The following is a 12,633-nucleotide window of genomic DNA, read 5'->3' as shown; positions in this document are numbered from 1 at the left end:
TTCTCATCTCCCGGGACAGCAGTGCCTACATTTCCCAACTTGGGTGACATTCTAAAACTCGTTTGTTTGCTTGTGGCTGAAAGATCATGAGAATCTTTAGTAGCCACCGAATGGCAGAATTTGAAAATCTGGGAATATGTGCATACTTTTCTTTAAGAGCCGAAATGCGTGTTAACTTTGAAACCAAATTACCCAATTTCATCAGTGCTTTAGGTTTTTGTTAGTTGTAATGACTTCAGTGAATTTGTTAATCCTCATTTAATAGGCCCTAAGAGATGAAGCAATATGCCTTGGGTGACCCAGCAAGTCAGCTGCATATTCATTTATTATTCATCTAAAACACAAACCCCACAATGTAAAAAAAATCAGCATTTTTGTTGTCCACCCCGGCCTTGTTCCCGCTTTCCCACTTGCCAGTGCGTTGAGGGGTATTAATGGAAAGATAGAGGACTGGCTAGAACGAGGGAGACACGGTGTGTCCTGGTGGTTAGTGTGGCAATGTGTCGTGTAAATCTGCAAGGGAAAGGAAAACACTGGCCTTGAAAGATCCTAATTTTTTTCTGTTCTCTCTGTGTTGATCTGCTCTGGCTGAGTTTTCCTCTCACATTCATTATCCTGACACTGTCTCCTACTCTGTAAACAAAATAGTTCCCCCAATTTCTCAGTTCAGGGAAAAGCCTCTTGGTAAGGAAACGATCATCTTGGTGAATGAGAAAGAGACGGAGAGAAAGAGGGAGCAAGTTTTATCTCATTGTAAAGCAACAATCAATCAAATGTAATTGCTATCGAAATGTACTCTTTAAAGGGAAAGAAATGTGTTCATTTCTTGAACACATGATGAGTACGTGTGTAGTTGTCTGATTTACAGGTGGCCTTTGGAAGGCTCCCCGAAGTACTACGGGCATTGCTAACGCTGACGTGAGGCTGGGCAAACCCTCGCCCTCTCGGATGTTCACCACTGATCCTGCTGTGGGTCAGTGCGCTCCACACATCCATAAAGACATCGAGTTGTAGAAAGGTATCCTTATGGTTGGCTCTGCTTGCCTCTCTCGGAGCAGTCGATCTTGTTACTCTGGAAACTGCCCATCTCTCTGTGCGTCACACTTGTGTGGCTAAACCCACCACACTGCTGATTGTGCCTGGTCCCTGGCTAAATTAATGCCTGTAGAGGTTCCATGTGCAAGTCCTCACGCTCCCAAACCTCCTGCCTCTCAGCTGACGGCTTTGCCTGGTTTTTCACTGGGAAGACAGAAGCCATTGAAATAGAGCTTCTACAGGCTACCACCATGACAGCCACCCCCCTACTGGCATGGTAGCCCCTCGTCTCTGCCTTCCCGGCAGGTGAGTGCTCGGCCTTGCTGTCTGAGCTCATCTCCTGGGCTGACCTTCTCCTCTCCTGCCTGCTCAAAGATCTTAACCCCAGCGGTTCTTCCTTCTTGTTCCTACAAGTCCGACTTTGGCCCCTCTTCTAGATTTTTATCATTGACCTATAACTATGCTGTTAAACCTCCCAACCTAAAAATACGACCAGAAACAAACTGTTTCAACCCTGTGCTTACACACCCTCCAGCTACAGCTCCTCCCCCTCTTTTACTCCCCACGACAGCCAACATTTTGGAAAGAGATGGAGCGTCCACCCTCTCTGCTCCTACTCTCCCCTGAACCCACCCGCATCAGGCCTTTGCCCCACTGTGTCGGGGAGATGGCCCCAGTGACTTCCAACTGCCTTCATCAAATGGGTGACTCTCAGTCTTCATCTCCTTGACTTCCCATCAGCTTTTGATGCAGTGAGTCGACCCTCATCCTTGAAACACTTTCTGTTTTCAGTCTCCCGCCTCTGAAGTTGGACGTGTTCCAGAACTCAGTCCTTACGTAGTCCGTCTTTACAGCACTCATTCTCTGCTGTCTCACCCAGTCCTGTGGCTTTAAAACCCACCTGCATGGTGATGATTCGGCCCAGGCCTCTCCCCTGAACTCAGGCCCTCGTGTACAGATGACTACATAGTACATCCTTACTTGGATATAGAATTTAGTATGCCCCAAATCAAGCTGATTCCTCCCCAAATTTGCTTTTCTGAAGTCGCCCGCCTATCAGTGGGAGAAAGCAGCCGCAGCTTGGGCTCCCTCTGCCCGGAGCTCTCTTCTGCCTCTCCCTTCCCTGGGACCTCTGCTCCAGTGGGAAGGGGCTTACTTTAGACCACCTTAGCAGCAACTCGGTCAACACCCCCATTCTCTTTTCCCTACTTAATTTTTCTCCATAGCACTGATCACCATTTGAGAAATATTTACTTGTTCGTGAGTTCACTGTCTTTCTTATCTTCCCTCACTGGAATTAATCTCGACGATGGCAACTGCACTGTGTTTTTTGTTCACGGCTCTATCCGTCTCTAACACAATACCTGGCCCGCTGCAAAGATGTATTGAATGAATGAAGGGCAGTTCAAGCTTCTGATGTGAAGTTACACATCCACAGTGATTTAGTCTAAGCACATGGCATTGGTTGCCTCTCTTGAGGCACAAGTGAATTTTTAGTTTTCCTTACCCACTGCTTCACACTGGTGAGCTGTGCCAAGTGGTATTGTAAAACATACGTTGTCGTTTCCCACAACACGTAAGAGCTGCCCAGGACGGCTAGATCCCACATGGGTCTCAGAGCGGGATCGATGTATCCGTGACTGTCTGAGAGCACAGAAACAAAAAAACAAAAGCGTTCATATTAAGCCTTTGGGGCACAGAAATCTCAGTAATTAAGTAAGGGCTGGGTCACCGCAGGTGTCTCTCTCACAGCAAGCCCCGCAGCAACACGTCAGTCTGTTTCTCCGTCTCGCAGAGACGTACGTGCTTTGCGCAGAGCTGCCATGAAACAGTATCGAGGCTATTTGCTGTGTTATAAAAAACGATGCTCAAACACAATCTAAAATCTTGTTAGTGGAGAAGCATTTTATAATTAGATCGGAACGCCTCCCAGCCCGCATTCCCCTCTGCTTTGGGGTCTACGTTCCCCCGTGATGGGCTTTGCCAACCTGCCGGCTCTTTGTCCTTCTCTGACGCACGTGTTGGCAGCATCTCTATCGCTGTTTTTGAACACATGAAGAAATCAAGTGGGGTTTTCCTGTGGAATTTTTTGGGGGGACCTGAAATCTTTTAAATTCTGCAAACATTTGCAAAAAAAAAAAACCTACTTAGTATCAGATACTGCTGGAGGTAGGGAGACAGTGATGAATAAATGACCTCCTGTGACTTTTAGGAACTCAAATTTTAGCAAGTAATTCATGAGCTAATTGTTCATGGACTTGTGAGATGAAAACCCATTAGCAGAGAAGAGAAATTGGTCGCACTAGAGGAGGTGAACAGCGTGAGCGTTTGAAAGTGCGGATGCGGTGGCCCTCCCTGGAGTCTGCAAGGGGCTGCCGCTGAGTGGGATCTCCTGAGATCCTAGCCGGCTAACCCAAGGATCCATGGTTTTCATTCACTTTATCTTGAACCAGACATGTTCAGTTTTCAATAGGCAATTTTATATATGTACATAGGCTATATATAGCACCATTAACTATCTCTGCTGAATTTAAAGGGACAAGAGAATTTGTAAGTTTTGTTGATGAAAAGGTACCCTCTATTAATAAAAGTTTTTGAAGCTTTATTGTAGCCACATTAAGTTAGATTATAGTAAATTGATCCTTGTGAGCATATAGGCTTTATTAACTGAACATGAACCAGTTAATCCGCACTTTTAAAAAGTATCCAAAATTTGCCCTGGCAGGTGTGGCTCAGTGGATTGAGTGCTGGCCTGTGAACCAAAGGGTCACCAGTTCAATTCCCAGTCAGGGCACATGCCTGGGTTGCAGACCAGTTCCCAGCAGGGGACACATGAGAGGCAACCACACATCGATGTTTCTCCCCCTCTCTGTCTCTCTCCCTTCTCCTCTCCCTGAAAATAAAAATAAATAAAAATCTTTTTGAAAAAAGTGTCTAAAATGTAGGGATTTTGTGGCAGATCTTCAAAGAAAAGGTCCTATTACAATTTCTAAAATTTGTGTTCTAAAGAGGACATATAAAAACCCTATATGTCCTAGCATTTCCCCAACTAATGCTAACAAGAGAAAAAATCCTAAATAACTATATATTTTAAGTATTTGCCATTAGCCCACTTATTTCAAGCAGTGCTAAATAGAAACAAATTCTGTGACACAGGATCTGAGTTGTTCCTCACAATCATTTTGGAACAGGATTCAATCTGAGTGGTCGGAGAACTATAGCAAGAGTTATCCAGGCTTCTGAATTTCAAAAACACAGGGATCGGTGGACCAGCTCCAAGTTTTCAGAACACTGCGTTCCGTGAATTGATGGGGCCCGGACTCTGGCCCCATCAGGATGGAGTGCTCAGAGTAGAGACCACAGACCTCCCACACTGACATGGGTCTGTCACAGTCTCTGGGCAAGTGAGGGAACAGCAGTAGTCAGATGTCAAGCTTCATGCCCAAGTGCAAGTCCTGAGATGACTTTTGTGGTTTTGAAAATTGAATTTGCTGGTAAGTGCCGAGTCTCCACTGCTGCCCGCACACCGCTGAGTGCCCAGACAAATGAGCTCTGCTTCGCGTCAGCGGCGGACGGGGCTCGCTCCTGATTAGAGATGGCACCACAGCCCATTAGCTGTTGCCCTAAAATAAGATAAACTTGACTCCACTGCAGACTCTAGCGAGGCCTGGGGACGGTTGGTTGGCTCACTCAGGCCTGGCGGGGATGGCCTGCCGGGCACAGTGGAGGCCCTGGCTGGTGTCTTGTCACCTCAAGCTTCCAAAGCCACCACCAGAAACCTCTAGAAATGTCCTCTCAGGTTCTGGACCCTACCTGGGAGAGTGCACTCCTACATGCGCGTCTTGTTTCAAGGACCTTTACCATTCCTTGGGGAGTCATCTCTTGTCTTTCCCTTGTCAGAAGAGATCAAAATGGCACAGACCCTACACTGTACTGGAGGTGAAGAACAGGAAAATGGTATTTCTGAGTTTTGGTCAAATAATGAGGGTAGTTGCATTCTAACGTTAAAATGCAACTACCACATTTTATAGTTGCATTAAAATGCCCTTGGGGGGATAAAAACTTAGATGATGATTCTTTTTAAGATTCTGTAATCACGCACATTACTGAATATAGAAATTCCAGACATTGGTTCATACCAGGTATGCTGACTACCCCCACGGGGCTTTTAAGCTGCTTCAGGTACTTGTAAAGCAGGTAATCCTCCTGCTGTACTTTGCTCTTCTCCAGGAACCGTGCACAGGTGATGTTGACGGCCGGTCTGGCCTTCTCCCTCTTGAAAAGCACATGAGCGGAACACTCACCCAGAGGTTCCTCCTTACCATCCTGAAATGAAGATTTCAGAATTAAAGCAATTGGTTCCTTCTCACTCCCCGCCCACCCCAACACACAAACACACACGAGTGAGTACTTCCTTGTACCTGGCAGGTGTCAGCGGTATCAACAGAGTTGGGGTCTTTGCTTCATAGAAAGTGATTTTTGTGCTCCCAGCTGAACACAAACACAGTCCTTCACTCTTTGCTGTCGTGTAAACTGCTTGCTGATGGTGCCCTTATAAAAGAATGCCAGGCCTGTTCCAAAGTCACACCACTGATGTCTCGTGAGCACTGCCTGGATCCAACCTCTGGGACAGTGGGCACCTGACTGTCTGCTGTGGACTAGTGTGACGCTCCATGGGCCTCCAGCTTGCTAACTTGAACCAGAAGGTGAGACTGGTTCCTATTAACAAAAATGGCAGCATCTTCATGCTGCCTTAAGAACTTGGTCTTCGTATTCTAACTTTACAGATTGAGATACTGGAGTTTAAAGAGGAAGCCACTCCGTGCCTCACACTAGGGAGTGGGAAGCCAGGACTTGAGCTCCAGTTTGATGACAGAGCTCTGTGCGGACCCCGTGACTCGCCTCCCCGCTGTAATCCGGACACAGTGGAGGCTGAGACCACCGGGATGGGGCTGATCCCACTACCTGCGTGACCGAGGTACGTTTGTTTGCATTCGCTCTAAGTGTGCCCGCACTGAGCGTTCTGGGATCCCCTTCCACGTGTCCCACCCAGGGACATCTGGAGCTGGATGTTGACGCATCAAGTGGACAGCAGATGAATGACTCATTTTCAGGACAGTGTTTCTCCACCCTTTTAAAAAGATCACGTATTCCCAGAACAAAATGTGTACATGGGCATCCCATCGACACTGGGCCTAGAATTTGAGGAAGTTCATGGGCCCCTAGTCATGGCTCCACTCAGACCCGTCCATGGGCCCCAATTACAAACTCCCGTGAGCTATTGAGTTCTTATCACTTTTTCAGTTGTTTCCGTTGGGTGGAGTCTCAGTTGAAACAACAACCCCCCCCCCCAAAAAAAAACCTTAAATAAAAGCCCCCAAGGAAACAACTAGTCTTTAAAATTGGGTCTGCTTATTGGCTTTCCAATGGCAACTTTTCCTCCTGTGAGTGCTAGTTTTGAGAGAGAGGACATTTTCCTGGTACACCAAAATCCTGCTAAATAGTGCAACACAGAAAAGAGGTGAAGGGTGTCAGGAAGAGGCTTGTCAAGGGCAGAAGATGGGCTGCCACGTCCTTTGATGTCAAAGCTGTTTTCAGGGAAGAGGGAAAATAACAGGTGTCGCCCCCTTTTTGCTTGCCTTGCCTTGCCTTCCCCCCTAACAGCTCCACAGAAGCAAAGCAGTTGTCGGAAGACGACGGGGCTCTTTTTACTCCATGAAACAGAGCATTTCAATGAGCTGGCTGTGCTTTTCAGAGAAACACTGTTGGTCAAAATAACCTAGTAATTATTTTCCCTTTAGCTTTAAGATAAACTTTTAATTTGCAATTAAAGGCATCTTCCTTGTGCTTTAAGAAAAATTTTAAAACTCTGGCTGGTGTAACTCAGTGGATTGAGTGCTGGCCTGTGAACCAAAGGGTGGCTAGTAGGATTGTCAGTTCGATTCCCAGTCCGGGCACATGCCTGGGTTGTGGGCCAGGTCCCCAGTTAGGGGCACTCAAGAGGTAACCACACACTGATGTTTCTCTCCCTCTCTTTCTCCCTCCCTTGCCCTCAGTCTAAATAAAGGAATAAATAAAAATCTTAAAAAGAAAAAGAACAATTTTAATTCTTAGGTTAATCAGCAAAGTCAGAGTATAGTATTGTCTTGCTAGGACTTGTTTCTGAACACAGGCAAGCGCTTCCCCCAAAGCACCAGGCCGAGGACCGTGGCCTCCCCTCCCTCGGCCACCTGGGACACCTCAGTGCTGGATGCTGAGGGCTCATCTCCCTGGCTACTTGGATTCTGCAGCACACAGGGAGAATTTGGGCTGGTCTCCCTCCGCTCTGTTGCTGCCTCCCAGCTTAGCCCAGCACATGGAAGCTCATCTGGCTCCAATTTCTGTGTTTTCTGTTTACTCTCTTCTTTGAGGACAGGGGGGAAGGAAACTGGCAAACCATGGTCCTTGCCTGGTCCTTGCCTGCCTGGTCAGAACCATAGGGAGGCCCTGGCTGGTGTATCTTGCTTGGGTGGAACATCATCCTAGGTTGCCTAGGTTTCGGGTTTGGTTCCCGCTGGGACACATAGGAGGCGACCAATCAGTTTCTCTCTCACATCATTGTTCCTCTCCCCCTCTCTTCCTCCCTTTACCTCTCTCTCTGAAATCAATAAAGCATGTCTTCAGGTGAGAATTTTAAAAAACTGCAGGGAAGCTGATGATGCCTATGGCATGCACGGCCTTGCTCTGTGCTTTCCCGAATGCCTCTATGTAAGGCAGCTTCTGGAATTGGCCTCATGCTATGCTGGTCTGCTAACAAGAAATGTCACCAGCTGACGGGAGGAGGAACAGGTTGGCATTTGAGAGTGAATCATTCTAAGGACTCTGGGGTGTAGGGAGGGCTACCAAAGGGAGCTGCAAAAGTCCCTCCCGGGGCCCAGGAAGGAGGAGTAAGGGCTGTGTGGACGGTTTTAAAGGTAGCTCTGCAGAAGGAGTAAACTCTTGAGCTCCTGCCTAGCTCTGTTTCTCAGTTCTTGAAAACAAATAGAAAATAAAGGCAGGAAGAAAACCCACAAATTTTCAGGTCACTATATATTAATATTCTCACTCTTTAAAGGTGTTATTTATTTATTTTTAGAGAGAAGGGAAGGGGGAGAGAAAGAGAAGCATTGATGTGTGAGAGATACATCAATCAGTTGCCTCTCACATGCCCCCAACTGGGGACCTGGTCTGCAGCCCAGGCATGTGCCCTGACTGGGAATTGAACGAGCCACCTTTTGGTTCACAGGCCTGCACTCAATCCACTGAGCTGCACCAGCCAGGGGCAAGATTCTTACTCTTTATAAAATACATTCATCCAAGTTGCTAATAAATACTTCATGAACTCGGGCAGCTTACCTTTGGGTTGTAGCGCTTTGTGTTGAATGCCTGTTCAGTGTGATATTCCTTCCTCAAAGTCATCTGAAATACAGAAAGTGAGTCTTAGCTAACATCTTCATTGCCGTGAATCGCCTCCTGGGGGAACATGGCATGGGGATGTTGGCTGCAGCCGTTGTACCTGAAGGCCATCTGTGCTTCTTCAGCGGGAGGAGAGAGCTCCCGTTTGGTCACATCATGCCTTTCGCCTCTAGCTGACACCTACTCACAAAGAGGAGGCTGAGAAAGGGAAATGGTCGCAGCAAGGCTGGACGCTGGCTCAGTGAGAGCAGCTACATGAGCGCAGACCGGTGTCTGCCAGACTGTGGAGTGGGCTCCTTCACACACCCCCCGTTCAGTGCCTGTCCACGCCCCTCCAGGGCCCTGGGCTGCATCCCTGGGGGACACAGGCCAGCCTCTCCCTCCTGTTGAACAGGGGGTCTGGCCACAGAGGAGTACCCAGTAATAAAAAGTGGGTTTTCCGATGGCGACACTGAGGGAAGGGAGCGGTGGGGCAGAAGTGACTGTTTTTACCACAGTGCTGTGGAGGAGGGACTGTGCCATGATGTGACCGTGGCCCAACCAGAGAGCTAGGTCGGGGCGAAACAGAAGCTGGTCCCCGAAGGCCCCTTAGAGAGGGCCTGATTGACCCTCTCCCCCTGCCCCACAGCGTGCTGGTTCTTGGCTTCCCCCATCTGACACCGGTACCCGCCCCCACCCACCAGCCATCCTGCCCTGTTCTATATAATTCTTCAGCAACTGCCAAGTAGCCTAGAGAATAGCCACTCCATCTTTCTTTCCACTGCCTAAGACCTGCCTTATGTGTAAATGTCCCTTAACAAACTGTTAGGTGCCAGACTGGAGTGGCCCACATATTTACCCTTTCCCGGTCCTCCCTCACAGAGGCAGATTCTTTGGTCTCGGGGCTTTTCCCCGCATGTGTGTGGGCCAACGGGTGGTGAGAGAAAGACGTCTGGGAGGAGGCAGACAGCTGAGGTCTGGAGGGCTGCAGGGAGCCAGCCACTCCTGCAGGGGGAGCTGCTGAGGAGGTCAGAGCCAGGATTAGCCCTGGTTAGATTCCCTCAGCTGTTAGGGTCGCTCCTTCCCTTCAGCTTCCACAAGCAGACACCTCTCAACTTTGGAAACGTATGTTTAGCCATTTTAAACATATAAGTTGATTCCAATGCATATTTTTAGACTACATACCCAAACCATTAAGGCGATTTAAACTGTTTAGAACATTTTAACATCGTAGGCCATCATCTTTTTTTGTTTTTGTATATATTTTTCAAGCAAAATGATCATTCAGCACCAGGGGATGTTTTCTGAGAAGAAAAAAACTGTGCTGCAGGGAGCTGAAGTTATTTCATACAATCTTGATCAAGTTACACTCAGGAAACATCAATTTCCGTCATCTCTGAGCCCGGGAACACAATAACTGAACAGGATTATCTTATCTGAAATAGACTACATATCAGCTGCTGCTGCTGCAGATTCTTAAAAAAAATTCCGGGAAACTGAAGAACCGGGGGATAGGATTTTGTGGCTGTTATCCACATAAAGAATATTTAAACACGCGGATGCACAGATGTTGCTGGGGGTAGGGGAGCACCCCGCACCCAGGAGAAGTTTGCTTAGGGCTCAACTTCAACCTTGAGTCAGGTTCTGGTGTAAACTGGAACACTTGACCTCAATTTACAAAATTCATACCCACAAGCCTGTCTTCTCATGCATTCACTGTTTGCCCCCTACTACGCCAGGCACCCGGGACATATGAAGAAACACAGCGTCCAGTCCAGTCTTACTTCAGAAACCTGCTTCTAGAGTGGACACAGGCAAGTCAGCAGCTGTGCAGAGTAGCTCATCAACGTGGCTGAGTGCTGTCTACGCAGAGGGTGCTAGGCTAGGGAGGCTTTCTCCAGCAGGTGGGGCCTGAACTAGTTCTCCAGGAAACACGTGCTGGCCAGGCAAAGGCATGGCAGTGGCGTTGGGGATGAAAGGGGGGTTCTTTGGAAAGTAGCCTCGATCTAATTGTAAATTCCTAACCGACCAGGTCACGGTAGGTGGTCATGTTCCAGGCCTATCACTTCTTTACTGAAAGGTTTCAAGTCATTTTCTTGTGCCTCTAAGTTAACACACCTTTGAAATGCCAGATGTAACACCCCTCAAAGGGAGCACTGGTGCTCTCTTAACACCATTTAAGAGAGGACATAGTCTTCTTAACTATCCTGTAATCCAATCCCCACCTTGCTCCTCCCACCTTCATGCCATCTCCCCGACAGTCCCCACAGATCGTTTGAGATCTTGCTCCCTGTCACATGTGGTCAGTTTGGCTCAAATGAAGCCTTACAAAAATTCCCTGTAGGTCTGCATGTTTCTTACATTGACAGTATAGGGGCTGGTCTTCCAGGGAGGCAGGGAAGCTAGGAAAAGGCTGGGGTGGGTGGCCCCGGGTCAGGAAGGACTCAGTTTTATGAAGAGGACTTAGAACTTGATACCAAAGTCTGCGGGAGCCCAGGAAACCTATCTGCAGTACTCAGGGCCTTGTGGTGCTAGGCAGTTAGGCAGGCATGAGCCGAGCAGAAGGAGGGGCCCAGCGCAGTGCTCACTCGGGAAGGGGCCCCAGGTGCCGAGCAAGGGCCCAAACTACAAGCCCTGGCGCAACCACTCCCTTAAGCATTAACCCCTGGAGGTGACACCTAGGCCTCAGCTGCGGTTCGGCTCCAGGCCCAGAGAAGCAGCAAAGCCAGGCAGAGGGATGCTGAGGCTGATAGCTAAGGACCTTGGGTGCCGGCCAATCAGTGGAGATCACAACTCTGAGGAGACACACCCAGGAAGCTGATTAATGTTCTATTGGGATGCTCCCCTGAGACCTCAGGTAAAAGCCCTCAGGGTGGAGGACCCAGCAAGGCTCTCTCTATGGAGCTTGCCAGCACCTGTCCCCTCCTCTTTTCCACAGGGGCTTTCTCTCCGCCCCCCACAAACACACACACACACACACACACACACACACACAGCCACCCCCAGCACACCTGAACCTCTCCTCCCCGTCTTGTCGTGTCTCCTCCCTCAGGGCCCGTATGTCTCTCCCCGACTCCTACGCTCCAAGGCCCCTTCTTTTGCTGTAACTTGTTTTCTGAGCCCATTTCCTCTTCGACTCCCTTCTTCTCCCTCTGTGGCTTTCTAAGTAAACGTCCCCTTGTATTGTGAGTCTTGGCCCTGAAGCCTTCCCTTGTCCGGAACTTCAGAACTGCGGCTGCTGAACCGTGGTTACCGCCTGGTGCCATTTTTCTGACACTAATGTTATGAAGAGTCCAGACACAGCTTTAAGGCAGCCTGGGTCAGGGTAAAAGTTCAAGGTCTGTTCACTACTTTTATCGTTACTAAAATCTATGCTCATGAGGGAGAGGAGGCACTGTGGTAGAAACCAATGCCTGGTCCCAGTTCGAGGCTGGGGGAAAATGGACACACAGATTCCTGTCTAAAGCCTGGGTTTGCTCCTGAGGCTCCCAGTGAGTGAGTGGGGGGTACAGAGTGCGACCTGCAAGACAGCAGCTGGAAGAGGCTGTCTCCGGGCATCTGTCTCTGTTCCCTGAAGTTCAGTGTCTTCACTGCCCCCACCCAAGTGAGAGGAACACATGGGGCCGTGGGCCTGCTGCCTGTGACACCCTCGGCCACGCTGGGCCCCTCAAACAACTGAACTCACAGAGGGCAGCCCTGCCACTTGCCAGCAGGGTCTGTGCCTTACTTCACCAGCTGCACCAGCCTGGGTGGCCTCCTGCCCACTGCATGGAGGACTTAGGAGTCTGCCTTTCACAGGCATGTGGGGCCCCTGAGTGCAAGCCTCTTACACAGGAGTCAGGGCCGCCCCTATGTCTGCCAGGCAGAGAGTGACGGGGTCTGTGGGGAGGCCATTCATGAGAAGAGGAGGGGGAAGCAGAGATGGCAGGTGCCATCTCTGGTGCTGGGGGCACTGGAGCCGTCTGAAGACGGCTGAATGGATAGAAGCAGATTCAGGAGAAGCGGTAGGCGAACTCAGGAGTTAAAGATTTCAGCCTTAGTCGGTGGGCTTAAGTGAGTAATGCAGGTGGAAAGCAGTTATTCTGGAAACTGGAATGCTTGACTCTAGGAGGGTGAGTAGCAATTTGACCATTGTGTTCCAGGGGGTCTGCAAGCCGTGGAGACAGTGTCTGAGCCACGGGGAGG

General features: G+C 49.1%; 1 protein-coding gene across 1 annotated transcript in view; it reads right to left on the bottom strand.

The window, feature by feature from the left end:
• Positions 1–12,633, bottom strand: part of RARRES1 (retinoic acid receptor responder 1) — a 30,618-nt gene that overhangs the window by 3,442 nt on the left and 14,543 nt on the right. The window contains exons 2-4 of the mRNA XM_037046653.1: positions 8,410–8,472; positions 5,175–5,361; positions 2,543–2,679 (exon numbers count right to left, since the gene is read on the bottom strand). Coding sequence (XP_036902548.1) covers positions 2,543–2,679; positions 5,175–5,361; positions 8,410–8,472 — 387 coding nt within the window. The remainder of the gene's footprint in view (positions 1–2,542; positions 2,680–5,174; positions 5,362–8,409; positions 8,473–12,633) is intronic.

This window comes from Sturnira hondurensis, unplaced genomic scaffold (genome assembly GCF_014824575.4).
Source record: "Sturnira hondurensis isolate 20B ecotype Veracruz unplaced genomic scaffold, ASM1482457v3 Scaffold0005279, whole genome shotgun sequence".
NCBI lineage: Eukaryota > Metazoa > Chordata > Mammalia > Chiroptera > Phyllostomidae > Sturnira > Sturnira hondurensis.
Note: the sequence above shows the minus strand (reverse complement) of the source record. Positions and strands in the feature narration are given on the sequence as shown.